This window comes from Apteryx mantelli, chromosome Z (genome assembly GCF_036417845.1).
Source record: "Apteryx mantelli isolate bAptMan1 chromosome Z, bAptMan1.hap1, whole genome shotgun sequence".
Lineage (NCBI taxonomy): Eukaryota > Metazoa > Chordata > Aves > Apterygiformes > Apterygidae > Apteryx > Apteryx mantelli.
This window is the reverse complement of record NC_090020.1, coordinates 31,570,370-31,592,398: the sequence shown is the minus strand read 5'-3', so window position 1 is coordinate 31,592,398 and position 22,029 is coordinate 31,570,370. Positions and strand designations below refer to the sequence as shown.

The 22,029-nt window shown below is 38.9% G+C and overlaps 1 protein-coding gene across 4 annotated transcripts in view; it reads right to left on the bottom strand.

The window, feature by feature from the left end:
* Positions 1 to 22,029, bottom strand: part of NTRK2 (neurotrophic receptor tyrosine kinase 2) — a 198,632-nt gene that overhangs the window by 160,537 nt on the left and 16,066 nt on the right. For all 4 annotated transcript variants that reach the window (XM_067315695.1, XM_067315697.1, XM_067315696.1 and 1 more), the window contains exons 2-5: positions 21,354 to 21,428; positions 21,034 to 21,105; positions 14,086 to 14,154; positions 9,914 to 10,068 (exon numbers count right to left, since the gene is read on the bottom strand). In XM_067315695.1, the coding sequence (XP_067171796.1) occupies positions 9,914 to 10,068; positions 14,086 to 14,154; positions 21,034 to 21,105; positions 21,354 to 21,428 (371 nt within the window). The remainder of the gene's footprint in view (positions 1 to 9,913; positions 10,069 to 14,085; positions 14,155 to 21,033; positions 21,106 to 21,353; positions 21,429 to 22,029) is intronic.

The following is a 22,029-nucleotide window of genomic DNA, read 5'->3' as shown; positions in this document are numbered from 1 at the left end:
ACTGTAGCATAAGAAACCCACGCAAGGTAGACATGACATCATCTTGCCACAAGTCTCATCCTGATATCTGTCAGACAGAGATTAGCCTATGCCCCAAAGCATGAAATGTAATATCTCTTTCAAACTTCGATAGTGTCTGGTTATCAGTAATATCCGTTAGCATCCAAGTTATTTTTTAAGTTTGTTATGTTCTTGGCCTCAGCAACTTTCTGGAGCAATGAGTTTCACATACATCTTGTCCAGGCTGAGTGCAAGAGTATTTCCTTTAATCGGTTCTGAAATTTGTCTCTAAAATTCAGATTCACTGAGTGCTGTTCCCTGAGGACAGGGAAAAGAGTTTCTGAATGACCTTTTTAAAACCATTCTGTTTTATTTTTCTCATGTCCTCTTTTCTCGTAATAATCTATCCAAAGCTTTTCAATCTCTTCTCAGAAAAGAGAGGACAGAATTTGCTACTAAGAATTTTAAGTTGTGATGCAGAGAGCTATATGATATAGTAGATACATAACAAGTGTACACTAAAATCAACATGTTTTGTTGTGTATAGGTGCATAATGACTATGTTATTTCATTGCACAGAGAAAATCCATTTCCATGTTCAAACTGATAAAACTTCATCCAGGGAATAGGCAGCTCTGGATTAGAATAGGCAGTCACTTCCATTCACCCCATGCACAAATGGGCACAACAGAGGCAAGGGGACAGGGACAGGTAGACAACACATTTATGTCAACTGAGTCTCTCTAAATATTATGTCAGGCATTAGCAGTAACAAACTCTCCTTCAACTTTGGAGTTTCTTTACCCTCGCAGACCTCAGTGAAAACTGATGGCCTGAGGCCATATTACCATGGAACTGTCAAGCATCGACAGTGAATCAAGAGAGATGTGGCACTACTGGAGAGAGTCCAGCAAAGGGCTACAAAGATGATTAGGGGACTGGAGCATCTTTCCTATGAGGAAAGGCTGAGAGAGCTTGGCCTGTTTAGCCTGGAGAAGAGAAGACTGAGAGGGGATCTCATCAATGTGTACAAATATCTAAAGGGAGGGTGTCGAGAGGATGGGGCCAGACTCTTTTCAGTGGTGCTGAGCAACAGGACGCGAGGCAACGGGCACAAACTGAAACACAGACGCTTCCATCTGAACATGAGGAAAAACTTCTTCACTGTGAGGGTGACAGAGCACTGGAACAGGTTGCCCAGAGAGGTGGTGGAGTCTCCTTCCCTGGAGATATTCAAAACGCGCCTGGATGCGATCCTGTGCAACGTGCTGTAGGTGACCCTGCTTGAGCAGGGGGGTTGGACTAGATGATCTCCAGAGGTCCCTTCCAACCTCAACCATTCTGTGATTCTGTGAATGACTCATATCTTCACAGTACCCAGCTGGGACCTTCAACAATGACAAAACCAAATACTTTGGCTGAAATTTTCAAAGGTTACTGCAGGATTTGGCTATAGAACTGTCAGTGGAAGTTAATAAAAAGCATGTGTTTAAATTCCAAGAGGACTTTCAAAGTCCTCATGCTGCTACTTACTATTTCTACAGAAAAGTGATACCGGCCCACATTAGAGCCAAACTATTACTTTATTCATCAAAGGAAGGATATGACCTAATTAAGAAATAATTGAATATTAATACAAACTTTGTAGTCTATAACCAAACTCGCAGCACCAAGCTAATGTTCTAGCCAACATACCACAGCAACTTTTAGAAAAAGAGGGTTTTAAATGAGGAGAAAGGAGTCCACCATTACACCCAAAGTTTTTTTTTCAGTGGTTAACTATCTTCACAGATATAAAAAACATATATATATCTAATTTCCAGAATGATTTTCCATCTTCAACTTTTATCTGTTCAATCATGAGACAGGTTAAGCTGCTCAAAAACCTTTATCAGAAAATTCTCTCAGTATGATCAATTAGCTTCACTAATACCTAAGTAATGACATGATAAAGAAATGAGCACCAACATTGCATTCATTTATGCCTTTGCACATCAAACCCCTGATTCTCACAGGCATATATGCCACAGAGACCTGCTGACTAGCTCCCAGGAGTCCAGCCACAATGCAGTGGCACTAAATGGTCTTCATTGTGGCACTTGACATCTCATTTTTGCTGGGGACATTTTTGCAGGTCAATTTGTTCTGTGACAAGAACAAGACATTTTCAAGAAAAAAAATGACAATTTTTTTTCCTCATAACAAGCCAACTGCAGCTGACTTTCAATAAGGTCATTTTAATCCTTACCTGAAATCCTTAATCATCTTTTTAATAAATATCTCAGACCTAGAATGATTAAATTAATACTGAGGCCAGCAACCATCTATTAAACTGAACCATGTAAAGGCAGACTACCAGAACCACTGATTTATAAATATCCTCTGTAATTCATAAGATACAGTGGCCCAAATCCAGGCTGATTGCCTCACATAAGGTTTAAACATTGTCCAAAGTTGTTACCTTCCCTGGTTTTGCTTTTTCTCTCCAAGCAGGGAGAAAACATACAACTAATTCAGCACTACAGTACAGCTTAGTAATACCCACTAGTTGTACTCTCTGGAGTCTGAAAACAGGATGATTGACCAAGCAATTTAATAAGAAATGTGCAAATGGATCCTCAAATTTCAGAGATCTAATGGTTTCTTAACAGGTTTATATCAATGTAAGAAGGATATAAGAAAACTGGTGTTTTCTTACATCTTTCTGTTAATATTTTGCCTTGTTTGAAAATACAGGAATGTTCACAGATTCCAAAAGGCTTTTCCTATGGGTTTGCATGGATTTAAAAAAAACAAAGCAAGAAAGTTTTCAGTAATGCCAGCCATACATCTAGGAGCTGTTGGAAATGTGATTCACCTCTTGTGTTTCACTTAGCAACTGCCTGCAGTCAACAAGCTCTGAGCCAGATTTTAGCCATGGGGTAAGTGGGCATGTTTCCATCAAAGTCTGCAGAACTACAGGGCCAAAAATCAGCCTGGCTGCATCTTTAGAGCACTATAAACAGGATACCCCAAAAGGTTACATGCAAAACATAAATTAAAGAAACATAAATCATTGTTTCCATTTCCTCTTGCATCTCAACCACAAAATCAAACTTTTGCTCTTATTTGAAGGCTCAATACATAGAATAGTTGCCAAAATCTCTTCACAGAGGTTATTCCAAGATAACAACCAAAACCATTTTGAGTGAAAAAAAAAAAGTGTTAGGCAAGGAAAATGCCAATTTAGCAGAAACGAGGTGTCCAAATACAAAATTACCATCTCTATGAACATCTCCTTTGCTCTTGGAGCCCAAAGATTCCTGAATTGAACCTGAATCCACAGAATGATGACAAAACCTCCTCGTCTAGCCACTACACTTTAAAAAAAAAAAGAGCAAGTCTTGTTATGTCCTTCGAAAGAAAAGGCACCAAAAAAAAAAAAGGCCTACCACTGGGAGAGATTTTGAGTCCGAATGTAAGGGCTCCTTGCCAAAGCCCTGAGGAGAGTCCCTCAGCCCGGAGTTTAGGACTTTCCCATGCCCTCTACATTTTCCTAATGAGCAGTTCAAGACATTTGCACAGTGAACAAGCTAATTTCAAACAACTTCGTGCAAGACGTGCTTGCTGCTTCAGTGTACCTTCTTTAAAGTCCAACTCTCATTTGCTTACCCTCTGGATCTGCTAACTTGTGACAGCCACCTTGGCGGTCCACAGAGGAATGTCAGTCTGCAGGGAAGCAGAACAAATGATGTTGCAGCTCACTGTAAGCCACCCAAATCTGCTAAAATATTAAAAGAAGTCTGCCTCCAACCATGACATGCCTGATTGTCACATTCAGTCAGGAACCTTTACAGAAAATAATTAAACAAGTACAGCCTCTACAAGAATATGATGATTCTACGTATGTTTTTCCAGAGACAGTCCACTCTTACACCACCTTTAAACACTCCATCACTCTTCACCACACTAAAATCATCATTAGAAGCAAACTTATAAACGCAGCCTGTGCACCACAGCAACGAACATAAACCTTGTTAACTCTTCTTCATAATTACAACACTAAATACTGCAACCTCAGCAGAACTGTCAAAACGCACCGCTCCTAACGTCTATCCATCCCAGACTATGATGTACTTCATCCAGTGCTTATTGTGCCATCATGAAAGCCATGCAGGCAAAACTCGCCAACTATTGTGCACTAGAACAAATTCACTTTGTAACGACCCATCTTCTGTGGTCAACCTGTATGCAAGCTTTGAAAGTTGCCGCTTACATTTCAGACCAGAAGAAGGGCTTACACGTCCAAAGTTTTTTCTTCCAGCTGCATTAGCTGCTTAACTTCTGCCCAGGCTCTTTCTCTTAAATTTCCTGGGCCAGACCCTGGTTCCAGTAGAAAGAAACTGAGTAAGAAAGGATCTGGCAGCACCTGAATCCTTTAACTGACATGAGCCCCAGTATTAACATTAGTCTGCCTGCAACAATTTTCACATTATAACTTTCTAAAGAGGCTACCAACCTTATCACCACTTCCCTTGCTAAAAACCTCCTAAAGGTACTCTGTCATGCTCTCTCTCAAGTCTCCTAAATGATTAAGGAAACTGAATTACATTTGAAGAAATAGTTCTCAATTGTTATTTAAGCTTCAGTTTATCCACATCAGTCCTCAGAAGAAAACCAGATATACTCAGTGCAGTTAGGCTGAATACAGCAGCCACAAGCTTAACGGGTGAACTGAGAGCTAGACAGCCTTTGTAATGCAAGTTAATTAGACTTAAACTAACTTATGCAAACCTCTAACACACTGCCTCTTACTCAGTAACTGCATGTGGTGTAGTTGCAGTTCCTCTAGTTTTATCTGGAAAATTTCACATGTGTCTAGGAAACACTGAAAATAATGCTGTCCTGTCAAATATTACAACAGGAGAAACATGGGATCCTTAAACTGAAACATTCTGGGGTAAGAGAAGACTAGATAAACAAATAGGTTTCAGCCCTGATATCAAGTTTGCATACTGCTGAAAGGATGCCTTCATGAATTGTCTCCACTTTTTAAGTAAAAATGTCATTTCTTTAGACTATTAGAAATATAGCTATCTAGTCACGAGTCTTGAGCTAGCTACTTTGCAAGAGCAGAGCAAGAATACCCATTGCTAACAGACATACAGCACTTTTCCCTCAGTAGATCAGTACTATTACTCCCACTTACACAGATGGCCAAGTCAGGCACAGAGCAGTTCAGCAAACCTGCACAGCTCATTGAGTTCAGAAATACTGGAATGATCAAGACACATTTCTTTCTCTTAAATATGGTCTTACTTCTTTGTATTACTAACCTGCTTTATATTATAAACCTGCTTCATTTCAAGTTAATGCAGAGATCAAATCATAATTATAAAATGAAATTCTGCTTTTTCTTAAAATAAGCTTTTACATACACAGCATATACTCAACCACCATCATCCATAAGCCCTGATTTGCATTGCATATGTCTAGACATCTGTACGGAAGTTACTGGCCACTTTATCAGCACATCAAAGGATGCACGCACACAAAGAAGTTATGTATGTGCCTTTGAAAATGAGATTTCTATTGCCTGTTCAAATATTCATAAATTATTAGTTATTTTCACTTAAAATATGGAATAATGAAAACTGTTTTAATTATGTTGGAAAAACTCTAACTCAACTTCAGAGCTGCAATGTAAACCCTCACTACTGTCAAAACTCCCAAAAAAACATTTTTCATGCAGTTCATGATCACAGATAAGAATTAAAACTTTCATAGAGAAAATAAAAAGTTTGCCATCATACATCATGCATATATCTAGTTCTCAAGCCAAAATAAACAATACAGGCTAGAGAGCCCATGAATATTCTGAAAGGTAAATACAGAAAACATTTATGGCTTTTTTTAAAGCCACTTCATTCTGCCTGTAATGTTCTCCTTTTGATAGTCTTATCTGTGAAGTCTGCCTGATAATGGAAAAAGATGTCAACACCCACTGGATTATGCCTTTGCTTGTGGTTTTAGACTGTGCTGTACTGAGATTGTCTAAGATCTAACACTTATTTTATTGACTCACCAATACTACAAATCTTTTCTATAAATTCAGAGAAGTAAATATGTCAATCTAAGCTTGGCTTTCTCCCCCTTAAATTTTGTAACCACCTGCCTCCAATTTGATATTTCCATCTCCTTATTTACCCCTTGGACAAAAATCTATCACCAGAAACACAGACCAAAATAAAGACAGATTCAGTCCAGTCTGTTTAGAATCAGTTGAACAGTTGCCTACAGAAATGTTGTGGCTTACAAGCAAAGCAAGGAACGGGCAACGTGCATCTTCAGCTCATAACTGTACACAGACAGCAATGACTTCCAAAATACTGTCAGTTATACAAGAAGCAGCACCAAGAGCAAAGCCCGCCCTCCACAGTATTAATGTACAAGTTAAGAGACAGAGAAAAAAAGTTTGCATTCATAAAAATCCACAGCTCCTAGGTAAGACAAGGTTCCCCCTATCTGACTGGCTGCATATGTAAACAAATTGCCAATCTCCATATAGTTTGTTACATGTATAACAAATTAGTCTCATGTACTTTTTGCCACGTTGGTCAGCAAACTCTAGCTTGCATATATGACCAATGACAAGATGGACAACATCTGCAGAAACAATACATGATAAATAAGCATGCAAGGCTGCAAAGATAAGCAAAACTGAAAGTTTGATCAAGCACCACACCAGCATATACAAAACAGCATCTCTGATTAACTCAATTGGCCATATAAGGCAAAACTGTGTTACTGAAACATCCACACAGGACTGCACAGACAACTGTAGAAGCCAGACCACTCCCAAATATACCAAAAGAAGAAGACACCTTCAATACAAATAGGTTCAACGATGAGAGCTGAGTGATCAAATCTTTACCAGAAGGAGCAACTTAATAAGCAGTCCCAACTTCTTGAAAATCTGACCCTGCCTCTGCAGGATTCAATGAGCTCCAGGTAAACTCTGCCAGACTGACTGACTTACAAGTGACCTTACCCACGCACAGAGCATCCTCATTTCCAGTAACTTAACATGCCAGGGGCAATTGCAGCCATTGCTTACAGAAGTAGAAATGAGAACAAAGTATTTAATTCTCTTTCTAGATTTTCTAATGCTATTTGCCAGCCAGAAACAAAAGAGAGGAAGGTCCAGGTAGCCTACAGCATGTTGTGTGGACAACCAGCAAATATCATAAAACTAAACATCATTTCTCTGCACAGAAGGCTCTTCTCATACTACAGTGGTAGATGCACCTTAAAAACCTTTGATATGGTAATTAAGTTTGACTTTAAAATTGAAAAAAATCCAACAATTTTCATCATACACAAATAACATTTCAAATGCGATTGAAAAAATAATGCTGCAAACATCATAACAATTGATTAACTCTTTAATATTGTAGCTCAAAAGGATCTTTTAGTGATTGAACATACCTAATTTTAAGCCTCAGGAGAAGAAATCCCAAAGTTGTTGGCATCTAGATTGCAACTAGCCTTTTATTAACATATTAATGAACATTTCCACCATATAAACAGTAAGTAAAGTACCACACAACCTTGCTAATTTTAACATCAATTATCTGTAAACCAGAGCCTTACAACGAAGAAACCACAGTGGCCTCTTCCAACTTCCCAGCAAGAGATTTATTAACAGCACACAGTAGCAAGGTGTCCTATTACCAAGACTTTTATCACATACTGTTCAGGCCACTTACTATAATATTACGAAGTAATTAATAACACCTGCAAGAAAAAATGAGCATGTTTGTTTGCTCAGTTCCTAAATCAAAAAATTCAACAAACCAGAGAGATGGGACAAACTATTTCATCAGCAGAGAAAGTTAGAAATGTTTCATCAACAAAATTCACAAAGGCTTGCACGCCCCAAAGCTCTTGACAAGGAAAGTAGCTAAGAGGGACATGTAGTTCATAGGAAAAAAACGTGATGACTACAAAAGCTGAATTATTCTATTCAGGTATACTTACTAGCTTCTCAAACTGTGCTAGAAATGAAATAAACCAAATTATCCAGTGGGTTTTCTGGAAATTAAGTCTTGTGCTTTTAAACAGAGAAATACATCTACCAGAGATACTGAAAACAACAGCCATGCAATGGATCTTATAGCTATCTTCCAGAAAACAAGCCATACTCATCAAGATTATCATTTGTTTTCACCAGTGACTCCCTATTCTGTCGCTAAGAAACGCCTGCGTTGTCATTTACCTCTTCTAATTAAAAAACTATGTCCTGTATTGATTCATCCCCGAAAAGGTAAATTAAGGAGAAAAATTCACTAGGAGAGAGAGAAAGAGGATAAAAAAAAAGAGAGAGGGAGAAACACAAATGTGCATGAAGTCTAGTTATATTTGGATCCTGTAAATTAACATTAAACCAAATGTGGGAAAAATCTGCAGGCCTGTGCTGATATTCATACAGTGCTTAAGCAAAAGCCATGTTTCCCATATGTAAATTCCACATACTGGTACTCCAGTCACATACGTTCACAGGCAAGGGCCCCTGTCCTCCTCCTCACTGAGTTGGAAGTGCCACCTTCTTTTCTCATGCCAGGGAGTTTAGTTGAGATTTACCTGTGAGATGTGCACATACGTACACACAAGCACCTACAGAGCATCAAGAGGTCAGAAACGAGCCTGCTGGTGCTGCAGATGCACAAGGATTCAGAAGAAAGAAATAATGTGTTACAGGTTTAAGTCTGCACGTTTAACGCTGAGAATTTTCAAAGGAAAATCCTCGCTACCTGGTAGTTTCTAGACACGCTAGACAAGGACTTCACAAGAGATTATTCTGGCATTCCTCTGTTTTGTGCCAACTGATCTCAAGCTGCCAGGAGACCTTTCTACACACGGCAGATGAATCTGCCTTCTAGTCCCTTCAGCCAGAGCAGCCAGTGGGCTGCAGAGACATCGACTCAGGGCACTCAAGGGGTGATGGCGGAAGGAAGACAGGCAGAATTTGTTTGTTCCTCCTGACATTCACCTTCACATACAGCTTTCCCAATGCAAATCACTCCTCCATGAGAAAACCCTGCTCCTTCCTTCTTGTTCACCTGGTGCCAAGCACCAGACCCTCCAGTCCACAGAGGAAACTCTGGGCTTCAGCGGGGTTCACGTCATATCTGAAACGCCCAGGCTCTGCCTCTCGGCCTCAAAGGAGGAGAAATCTCTTCCACTCACGGGTGAAGCCTTCCACCAGCTGTCCCAGGACTATTTACAGGAAGCAAAGTTGTATACAAAACAAGCAAGGAGATGACCTATGGTTACATCACTTTCCACCATCTCCAAATCCATATGATACTACTGCAAAACTCTACAGACCTACGCTTGTTATGCCTCTTTTGCACAGAGTATACAAGTAGACTCAGTAGAGTTTTATTTGTGTGAAAAATAGCCATTTGCTAACTTTTTCAGTAGGCACGGTTTTTCTGAATTTTCTTTCCATGCTCCTAGCAGTAGAGTTTATATATTTGAAGGAAAATAAAGATTTCATTAAGCTCAGATAGCTGAAAAAAAATTTCAAGGAGATAAAATTTTGTGTCTTTCAGCTCAGAAGGACTACTGTTTCATTTAAGGAAGGCACATATATTTTATACAATTCTTTTGTGTTATCTATAATTGATGTTCTGTTTTCCTGCACTTTAGTAACAGTAAATTTTAAAGGTTAGAGAAAAAAATGAAGTGTTATATGAAGCTCCTGAAATTACTCCATGTGGCATGAAAGATCAGCGAATGGTTAATATTTTCCCTGAAACCTTTTTCCTTAGCAGCACTGTTGCCATCTTGATAGGTAGCTAGTAGAAAAGTATGTTTAATTCCTGTCTCACAATAACTTGGTAATTACTTTATGTTAAAAGAGTATTACCGCAGTTTGGGACCTTCATATCCAGCAAAGCTGTCCTCTTGTTGTTTTCATCTATGCAATATAAATCCTGAGTTTCTGTGTAGAACTTGGTCTCTTGAAATTTCTTGATCCACATAATTTCACAGGAACACTTGAATGGGTTATCCACCAAAATCCTACAGTAAAAAGCAAATAATTTTTTTTTAGGATGCAGCATGCATCATGAATATAGAAAAAAATTGGGGAGGGAGGCCTTCAAAGTGCTCAAATGGGTGAGACTAGAAGTTGAACTCTTTAGTTAAAAAAAAGTATGGATCAAATACCTCAGCACAGAGCAAACTGTAAGTAGATACAGATCTGCTGTAGAGAATGAAGCCTTGTTTACTCCAGCTAAGACTCCAGCCCATCACAGATCACATGGACCACACAGCAGGCTCAACTCCTATGTCCAACTCACTGGTGTAAACCAGGAGTACCTGGTGAACTGGGCTTTCCACTAAAATCCATTTGGTTTCATAGCAGTTGAACAGAGATCCTAATTTCCTCTCTTCTATGCTAGGCTCTGGTCAGCTACCTTAGAAAGACTATTCCAGAAAAGGTTTATTACTGTTAGGTGGTAAATTCTTTACAGAGCCAAATAGTCATTTATTACAATCAAATTCTAACAAACTCCAATCATAAAAAAGGATTTTACATTACCTTAAAGATTAATCATCTATATCACTCTGGAAAATCACACAGTAAAACCCCTAAGTAAGAGACAATAAAGAATGGCCCTGAAACAGAAATGTGTAGTACAATTTAGCTATATAGTACGCTGTATGGAATTTAATTCACAGGTTAGCAAACTTACCCAATTCCAGTTTTGAAATTTAATACAACTACACATCAATGTAAAGAAATATAGTCTAAGCGAAACAGGATCAGAAACATTCCAATATCTACCTAAGAAATGACTAGTATCTCATTTTTTCTTTTAAAACATAGAAGAAGTCCAATAAAGCCTGAGTGGGTGATTGCTTGAGACATCTCATTATAAGAAGAGCAATTACTCTTAGCAAAATTTCACACATGTCTTTTGATGTACAGAAACTAAATTCAAGTTGCTTACAAATTCTGTTCTCATAAATGCTGGAGACTGACTCCTGAGGATTCGAAGTGTGCAAACAATCAGGAAAAATTCAGCTTCTCAGAGATGTAACCTGTTCCCCCAAAAGCCCTGCTAATTCTTTGTGGGTACAAAGCTGCAGGAATCATTTGCGCAGCTCTCTTAAGGAGTAATTTGTATTCACAGAAGTCATCCGCTGAACTGTCACACCACTACTGCATGGACAAGAACTGCTTGCGCAAGAGAGTATGAGCATCAGGATCTGGTGGGTTACAAGCTACAACATGCACTTTTCAAACAGCAATTGCTTTCCAACTTCTGTTGTATCACATAACTTCTCTTTAAAAGAGAAATCTCCCTTGGTAAGTGGTTGAGCAATCTTTTTTTTCTTCCACAGTTTTAATTTGTATTAAACCCACCAGGAGCCAGGCACATTGTAGACAGGACACTGGATAGAGGCATGATAGGCCTCCACATACACTTGCATGAAAGCAAGAATCTGACCTAGTAGAAGGAAATGACATGTTTTTATCTTGTTTGCTCTAATTTTACAGCTGTACCTACAACTGATTCTGAAAGAGGATGCCTTTCAAAGTCATATCTCCTTCTCTGCTGTATCTGGAGAATACCTCCTACCTCACCCTACCCTGAACTTTTCATCGATTTATGTTTTGATTTAAAAGTGAGCTACCAACTGAATACTTACTTGATTTAGAGCAAGCTCCTCAGAAGCTAATTATGGTTTTATTCTCCTCTCAGATTCCACCTCCAACACTCTTCCTTCCCTCCTCTTCCTGATTTTCCATCTATGTATTAGCCACTTATCAATAGAATAATAGTTTTATTGTTCAACTGATACTGGTTTTATCCCTGCTTTTCTACCCTTCAGGCTCCACCTTTTCCTCCCACTTTCTTTCCCCCACTTCTGTTCATCTCACTTTATTGCAATGTTTGTTTGCCTAACTTTATCCCTACTCTCCCACTCTTCCCCAAACCCACAATATCCCATCTCAGTTTTGCACCCTATCTCTTTCTTAACTTGGCCCCCAAAACACATTGCCTCTATGCCTCAAATACTAATTGGTTTAATCCTCACAACATCCCTTTTCTCACATCTGGGTCACTCCCAGTATCCACCTCCTTCACTTCTACTCCCATGACACTGAATGCCCATTGTTTAACTCTCGTATTAACAACACAGATGTTTTGTCAATAAGCACTATTTCCCTACTCTGTCAAAATTCATTCCCATGATTCCTGTAACGTACATACAATGCTTGATTCTGTCATTCTCTGTCCCAAGTTCTTTTTTCTGTCTTTTTGGCCAGGAGCAAACCAACTTCTTCAAAAAGACTGGCAATTTCTTACATCATCTCAGTGAACACATATGTGCAGATTTGACTTGGTTCTCCTTCAAAATTTCATAAGCACCCACTTCAACCACAGCCTAAAAGAAACTGCTCATCTGAGATGGAGAGGTTCAAGAATACCTTGATCTGTACTTTGGAATAAATCTGTTAAAGGCAGCAGATTAATTCCAAGGAAGCACCAACACAACTGAGAGCAGAATATGCCTTTAAAATTGCAGTCAGTTCCTTTTTAACACACCTCTTAAGCTAGAGCATACCCACTCTTACATTTCTGCAGCCCAGGGGGGCTAAGATGACCCCATTTCTCCACCAGATGCTTTGAAACATTAGGAAAAGGCCCAAAAATTCACACTGTGCACTAGTCTAAGTCCTATAACCCTGTTTTTTTGAGGTGGTAACAACTACAAAACATAGAAGTTACAGCCAAGTACACACTAGCTTTTTGGCAGGGACTAAATATTACATATGAAGAAACTGGGACTTCAGAAACAACAGACCTATGCAGGAAATACAGCAATGGAAGTGCTCTGACCCTAGCTAGTCTTTTCATCAGCATGCAGTGATCACCAAATTATAAAAGAAAATTCCAGTGAATGATGTTCCCCTGGCTGTAAAGAAAGTGATTATACCAACCTAATTATCAACAAAACATACCTAAGGGGCAAAACCTCTTTCTGCGGCACTGGGACATGCTCACTTCATTTCTCACATGATAAAGTAAGAACGTGCAGCAGAAGTTCAGGACTGCAAGGCACCCTCCTGGGCCGCCCCGATCCTGCTCTGCACTTCGGGAGTGCAGCCTCCCTCTGCCCCCAACGCAACCATCCCAAAGCTCCTGTGGGCTCTCCCTTTTTAGCGAAGACTGCACAAGAAGACTACTTCTCCTCCTACATTTTTAACATGGAAACACAGCTCCAGACCTTAAAAATTCTTCTATGAGAAGACAGGGTAAAGGACCAGTAATCAGAGCCTTTTGCAAAAGACAACTTCTGCCTTCATCATTATTTGTGCCATGCGCCCTCCACTGCCAAGTCATTCACAAACTCTACCTTTTCTATGAGTCCTCCAAATAAATACGATACAACAATATCTGCCACACAGACATGATACATCCTCTTCTCTCCTGTTTTTACCCTCTGATTACATAACTTTGGAATGCATACCAATATATAAATTCTGCTTGAAAGAGCACAGAATAAAAATATAATATTGAAACAACCAACAAGTATATGTTTACACATGCTTCATTACCAAATGATTATATACAGTACAAAGCAACTCAAAGAATTTGAGAAAACAAAAATATTATTTCATAGCCAACCACAAGCATAGCAGCTGTGAGGCCAATATAAGAATATGACATACAGACTTCATTTGAAGATCTGTAGATGGCTGTATTTTTACTAACTCAAATATTTAATATAAACATCAGTAGTTTTGTGTGAAATAATCTTATAATAACATATTTTAAAGCTGGAGGGAAATGGTTACTCTGACCTATAAATTTGTGTTAAAATACACTTGATCTTTCCTGAAGGCCTGGAATGAAAATCTCTGTGTACTTAGGTCACTGGCAACATCTTTGCTGCCTTCTTTGGATCAGAATTTCATTCCTAATCTGTGATGGACATCTAACTTTAACAAAACAAACTTCATAGTCTTGTTCTTCCATTTCTGGCCACAAATAAACATTATTTTAAGAAATGGCAACTTACAGATCAGACAAACCCAGATGGCGAAAAGGCTTCTTGGACAAACTTGAGAGCTTGTTTCTGGATAAGTTGCTACAGGAAAACAGAAAAGTTTTATTAATTAGGATTGTTTCTTCTTACACTCAAAATACAGTTTGTGTCTTTTTTAAAAAAAACACAAAGAACCGAAACCAGCTCTAAATGGCTCTTATTCCTTTGACTTCAGTGGTATGGAATGGTGCCCAGTCTCTTTTTATGGTTTGAAGGGTATCAAGGATTTGAATTCAGCCTGTGCATGAAGTTAAATACATTCTTCAAAATCAAACTCAGCAAGGGTCAATATTTTCACTTTTAGCACTTCTGTTCATTGTGGAAAAGCAGCAGATTTAATTGTATTTCCAAAGTATTCTGTAAAGTCCAGGTGTTAATTACATGCTCAATTTATTCATAAGTGAAATGGGTGTATCCCTTCCTTTGATGATGCACCAAGCTCTGTACTCACATAAGTCCTTCTCACATGCTAGCACATATCCACATCACAGCCTTTTAGTTATTCTTTTCAAACTGCATGTGCAATATGCACCCACATGAAAGATCAAAAGGAAAACTGTAAAATGCCTATATTGGGCTTTTTTATGTCAATTAAGTACTTACATTTTCCAGTGGTAATTAAGTGAAAGGTCCTCCCCCATTATGCAGAGCAAAGAAATGCTCATCTGAATCAGAAATGCTCCCCCCTCCCAGGCTTACGAAATATTTTTCTCCACCCCAAATCAAAATAATGCTGTTCTTCTATAGTCTTATCAGTCCATAAATTAAAGATAGTGAGAGCAGCAAACTGTAAAACTGCCAGCAACACAGTGCAAATCAACATGAGCCAAAATGCTATGAGTATTACATGGTATTATAGAGTGCCATAGGGGCTCCATAGCTAAGTTACATTGCATTTATGTGAAGGATTAAATCTTTTTTTTTTCTTCCTGATTAAAGAACACAGTGTTTACTCCTCAAACTTTCCACCCTTGATCTCTGAGTACAAAATAATTTTCAGAGAAATTACAAGGATGCAAGTAGGATCATTTATAAACATTCAGAATGGAATCTTTATGAGATTTTATTTATTATAGTTCTTTGTTGATTCCTTCTAGCAAACAATGGCCTGAAGTTTTCAAGCTGACTGGTCCTAATGTGTGAGAACAAAATGTGCAAACTACTGCTTTATTGGTCAGGTCAACTGAGCTGCCCTATGGTAGATGCAGGTAGAAACATCTCATGCAGACTCTGACCAGATATATCAAAATTTGCATGTAGGACAGAAGTTGTGACTAAGTAAAAAACACTCAGTAAATTAAGTACCTATAATCTCTTCCCCATAGGTTGGAAGGTTGAAAGAAAGAATTTAAACCCTCATATAGAATTGGGTTCTTCTTTCCAGCACCCAGGCAATGCTAAGCACATCAAATCTCACCCCTCCTCAGGGAATTCTCACTAGTCATGCAGAAAAATCTCTGCAACCCTGACACTGCCGAGCCTCACATGCAGATGCTTCTGTGGTATTCCCAGACAAGGCAAGTACCTGCTTCTCTTCCCTGCACAGTGACAAAATCCCACCTGGCCCCAAAGACAACCAAACCTACAGTGGGTCCTTCCCGCAGCTAGGTGCCCCTGCCACTCACTGCTCCAGAGAAAGGAAGCATATTCCCGGACAAGGGAGGACAAGATTTGGTGCTTGGTTTCCACGCACCAGAGGACCCTGTTCTTCCATACCAGGACTCCCTAACCTTCAGACAATGGCTTACTCAGGAGGATCTCTGTCCAGCCAAAGCCATTTCATTTAGTGTAACACTCCCTGGCACCCTAATGGAGAAGGCCCAGACTCGAGCTCTGATTCCAGAATAGGTAAAATCAAGCAGGTTTGAAACATCCCATCCCAATTTTTAAATACTAGAATATCAGAATTCAGATCAAAAAATGGGCCTCAAACATCTCATACAAGATCCCCAGCTATCCTATGAGATGGTGTTTCTCTCTTCTTTCTTAAGAAAAGATTGACTCTGGTAAAGGGTTTGTTGTTGGTAACCTGGATTGGACATAAGAGCCTATCTATCTGAAGGGCAGGTCTGAACCCCCATTTTTCTTAGGAATTTCCACCTGGCTGGCTACATTTCCTTGCTCATCTTACTCATGGTCATCTAACTCATCCCATTCTCCCTGAGCAGCTGAGCTGCTTCAATCAAAGCTATAAACCTTAGTGGACAGTGTACTGTGGAACGGTTAGGTGTTGCCACAGCTTTACCTTGTTGTTACTTAGCCTCAGGCCACTCATTGCTTTTGGAGAATTATTGCAATCCCCTAGGCATAAGAATAGCCTTTACTTGTTTAAATTCATAAACAACTGGACTTAACTGCCCAAAAAGTCAGTGGGTATGGTATTTTCTGAACACTTCATGCAGGTGTAGATGACTGCATGAGCCAGTGAAGAACTGGGACTATCAATTTAAGTGTAACTATAAAAAGAATGAAGAAATATTTTGAAAAAAAAAAAGTAACTAAATAAGTTTAATTGTCTTTTCAGATTTTTACCAGTTGTGTCGGATACATGCCAGACAAAGGAAGTAAAAAGCAGTAAAAACAATAACAAAAAATATTCTTTGCCTATATTCTTGGTCATGGGGTGACACATTTAGTACTTTAGGACTGTAGTCTTTTCTTCCATGTAGTTCACAGCCTTAAGATTTTTCAAGTTGACAAGTAATTCAACTGAAAATTTTCAGCCCATTGTTATAGATTTATCATCTTAAACTATATTTTGTCAGTAAATTTACTGTTATATATTTTTCATAATCTGAGCACTTTTTATTGATTATAGAGATGCCTGCTTTGCTCTCTTTAATCCATGTTAAGTGGAAAAAAACACTAACACACTTAGCAAGGAGTAGGTAAGCACCACATTTACGCTTGCATGGAAAGAGAATATAAATTAGTTCCCCAATTCTATTACACACACACACACACACACACACATTGCAGTGAGGAGCCCAAAGAAGATCTATGCGGGGTTCAAAAGCCTTTTTAAAAAAGTCTGGAGTACAGAGCCTGGCTCCAGCGCTATACCAAAAGATAGGACCAGAATGCAGGCAAAAGCAGGACTGTATTTTACATATGAATATCAAGCCTATTTCAAGCTAGCACAGCTACAAGCATAGCTGTGGCAATGTGGGGAGTGCAAGCACAGCCAGAGAAGCTGCCTAAGCATTCACATTTACACTGCAATGTCACCATGCTGCTACACCGGGGATGGGGGGAAAGAGGTGAAGAAATGGCAATGCCATTTTGCTACACTCAGTCTCCCTCCACAGGCAACTGCCTGCTCCATCTACCGCCGGAGCGAGACCCGTGTTGCCTGTGTGCATGCGAGGGAAAAATCTACAGTTGGGTCTCAAATGGTTAAACTTGGCTGCTTTTAAGCCTGATCAGCCCTAGAGATACAAACACATTCTAACACTCCAAGCTGTAAGTACACAGCATATGCAACTCTATGATTCAGCGATGCAATTATATACAGCCTGGCACATGACAATAGCTATTTTTTAATGTTTTGGGAAATACGCATTTGCTGTGAAATTTATTTCTCTGTTTAAAGGCATTGACAGAATACCATGTACATGTACTAAACAGACCTGTTAAAATTATTGTTAGCAGCAGATGAGCTTATAAATTACAGCACTACTAAACTAGGACTGTTTAATAGCTTGTTAAATGTGACTGTTGACTAATTTGAGTCTAAGGTCAACGAGAATACCAGAATTAGATGAACAAGGCTATTAATTATATTTAAGTGATATCTGTTAGAGCATTTCTCTTTCTGTTGTTTATATTATTACTCAATTCTTGTCATCATACATCAACACGAAAGATACTTTGGCTACAGAAGTTTGGCAAAGAAAGAAGGTAATGACAAAAAAAGGGCTTAAGGAATTGTGTGTTGATAAATTCCTTATAATCTTATATTCTTTTACAATTCAGAAAATAAATCCTATATTCTTATAATAAAGCTTCTTAACTACATCAAAAGACTTTTCATGTGAGAAAACTGTAACAGTATCACTAGCAAAATGAAAGCTCATACAGTTACATCAGTCTTCGGAAAAGTGTTTACATTTTCTTTTTGAAACAATGACAAACTGTTGTTCTAAAATAAAACACAAGACTTCTCAAAGACCTGTACTCAGAGGTCACTCTGGCAAAGTGAAATGATTTCAGCTTTTAATAGTTTTCTCTCTCCCAACCACAGCAGGGGCTGCATTTCATTCCCAATGCAGTCAACAGGAGTTTTATCACTGATGACAACAAGCATTGATTCACTGGGGCTTTCAGAAACATTTTAGCATGCATCAAGACTTCCCAGAGAAACCAAACAAATGCATTTTTTTTCAGGGATAACAGATCAGCCAAGGCAAAAAATGTCTCCATGTTGATTGCTTTGTCACATGTACATAGAGCAGGTGGTTATTGTCGCTTTTTATTTTCAGTCTTATCTGGCTTAACCTGTATCTCCTAAACTACTAATTCCCCACCAAAGAAATCAGAGTACCAGATCCCTCTGATAGTCCCCTCTTCTGAGTCAGGATCACATACACATCAACCCGGCAGAGGTCAATCAGCCTAACTTGTTTCTAACAAGTAGTTTCACAAACTCAAGATCTAATAAAGCCTGCTTACCAACAGATGTGTATTTCACGTTTGACTGTGAGCTCTAGTGGAAACTTTTCCTGTGGCTGAGGTATTTTAAAGACATCGTGTCCACATGGATTCTCTAGTGCACAAAGGACATAAGCGCACAATGGTATCTTCCCCCTAAGTGGGAACATTTATAGGGTCTCTTTGTTCTGTCCAATGGCCAATTTTCACAAAACCTCTTCACCTACATCAGTTTTGGTCAGAAACAACCACTGGGGACAGAGAGACTTTGTGACAGTATGAGCCTCATTTCCTTAAGAAATCAGGCAAAAAAGCCTACAAAGAAGATCCTACCAACTCTCTCAGGTTACTTTTTGCAGTGTCTACCTGCCCATACAGCCAGTAAGGTGTTCCAAGTATCTATCTTCCTTGCTGAAAATTAAACTGATTATTTCTCATCCTATCTTTGTGTCATGGAGAAAACTGCCTCTCCTCTTCATAATTGTTCTCCCTTTAAAAATCTGTAGATGTATACTCCTTTTCAGTCTTCGCTTTACTAGACTGAACGAACTCAGCCTTCTCAGTGTTTCCTTGAACGATTTGCTTTACAAACTCCTTATAGTTCTATTGCTCTTCTCTGTAATATCGTTCTACACGGGTAGATTCAGCGTCCTAATCTGTACACCATATTCCGATAGATGCCTTCCCAGCAGTTAATGTAATGGTGAAAAGATGTAAAACTGTAACAGAAAATTCCTTCTGATCCCAGACTGAATTCGCTTTGTTCTGCTGCATCATGCTGAGATTTTCTCCCACTATAGCTACTAAATCTTTCTCTGCAATTGTGCCACATAGCCAATAATTTTTCACTATGCATTTCCATAGGGAGTGCATATGCACTTGTCTTGATGGAATTTCATCTTGTACCATCATAATTCACTGACCAGTTGTCACACAGATAGACACGCAAACATGCTCTAGAAGATACTTCGCATATTCTCCAACTGATTATAGTAAAAGCAATTTACTTTATTAATGACTGTATGAAGTAATATGTAACCCTCTACAGGCTGGCAAGACCTGGTTCATACTCCTCCAGTGTTTGCTCCATATTAAGAACAGCAATTACCATGTAGGCAAATTCAGATACTCACGTCCACTTCTTCACATTAAATTAATTTCTATTCCTTGGAAAACACATGCAGAAAGAGAGTCCATTTTATTAACAAAGCAATCAGCCCTGAGCCCAGTTCAGCAATGCTTCCATATTACAATAAAGCATTTAGGCACCTTATAAAGCCTGAGGCTTGGACTTACGTCTCCTTGGTCTCAATAGGACTTTAACAGAAGTCATGGGTTGAGTAAGTGCTAAACATATCTAACAAAGATGGATGGACTTAAGCACACACTTGAAAACTTGGCTAAAATAGGGTACCTATGAGGAGTGAAGCCCCACACATGATCTGAGCATTTTGTAGAACTGGGACTACAATTTTCCATGTAAGTGGCAGGAGTGTCTGTCCCACTGAAAGGCACTCCCATCCTTCAGGAATACTCAACTGATCATTTTTCTCTACTTTTATGAAGAACTCTGGTCAATTCAGACTTTACTAAATCTTAAGTGCAAAAAGTCTAGAAAAACAGTCAAGAAGCTGCACGGGCAACAACTCTGTATCCTGAAGTTCACGAACTGCAATTTGCAGGTGGGTGGGAAAGTTACCACATTCTTATGTTTTGCTATTGGGTGCATCTATGTTAGCATTTTAATTCAGATCAGAAGTGAGCTTCTGAAGCAAATCTGATGATGATCCTCACTTACAAGACTTTATCGCAGCACAGTCTCAGGGCATACAAACTCCTAAAACAACACTAAAAGATGTGCTCCAAGCATGCACTCTAGCTACTAAAACATGCTCAGTCCATTGAATCAGAATACAGCTAGTGCAACATCAAACCCATATCAGTGCATGTGATGCACACAGTATAGACATCATACTGACTCATTTGGAAGATATACTCCTTAACAAAGGAGAGACAGCCAGAGACCACTATTAGAGCTGTTCTTCATACAGAGATAATGAGCTGGATGATCTTTTTGCCATCTCACATTATGTTCTTATGATCTGCCAAATCCTTATATCACGCATGTCCTATTTCAAGTCCACTAATGACAAGAGGGCATTCCAAGTTTGTATCATTAAAACATTTTACATTAAGGAAACAGGAAAAAAGAGAAGGAATTTAACCAGGTTTGGGCAGTTTCGACTTAAAAGAGAAATGATGTTTACTCACATGTATTGTAGGTTGACGTTTTTCACAAATGCCTGACGGGACACAAACTGTAAACCTGAATCCACCACAGTCCTGTGAAAATACATAAAATTGTTAGCATTGTTCATTTAAAATACAATGGAATAATAATAATAATAATAATAATAATAATGATTAAAATAAGAATGTGTATGAAGTCTCAACAAGGCTGAACTGCAAGCCCCACAGCTATCTTCTATAACACACAAAGTTAGGCTTACTCTCTGATGGGGTCTGTATCTGCTTCTGCAAGAGGAATAAAGGAATATTAACACTACAAAATAATTATCCCATATACTCACAGATTTTTAAGTCCAACATAAAATCCAACTTCATTGTCATTGATACTTTCCAATTTCCACTGGTTTGCAATGTAACTGTTGAAAACACAAGACAGAAAACAAAGTATGAAAGTGCTGCTTCCATAGCTTTGACTGTTCAGAGGTTAGCAGTAAAGTCTGAAAGTTGGCGGCAGCTGCTGACCTACTGCAATGAATACTGAAATCTAGCTGGAGCATCTGCAGAGCACAAGTACCCCTTAAATTTCCTCCCATCATTTAACTGGTACTTTGCAGGATGGGGCTGGAGGAGGAACAGCTGAGTTTTGGGGACTGCCCTGACCTTATTTCCCTCATGTTGTTGTTAATTTAATCACTCATTAAACTGATTTTCTCCCTGTCCCAAAGTAGTTGCAGTTTTATTTGAAGCAATAGGATAACAGAGGAAAAGGAGTCTACACTTCATTATATTACATACACAAGTGGAAATAAAGAGAACAGAAGTTGTCATAAGATACCAAAGCACTATGAGTCCTCTCACACACCATGAATACCCGCCACAGGCTGAACCTTGAGAAGATGCAGGAATGCTAGCTAGTTGTTTGTATTATTATCAAGCAAGATCTATAAATGACCAAAGACAACCCTCAGATCAGAAATTAGAACGTTGTATAGATAATACATGGGATGACAGAGAACC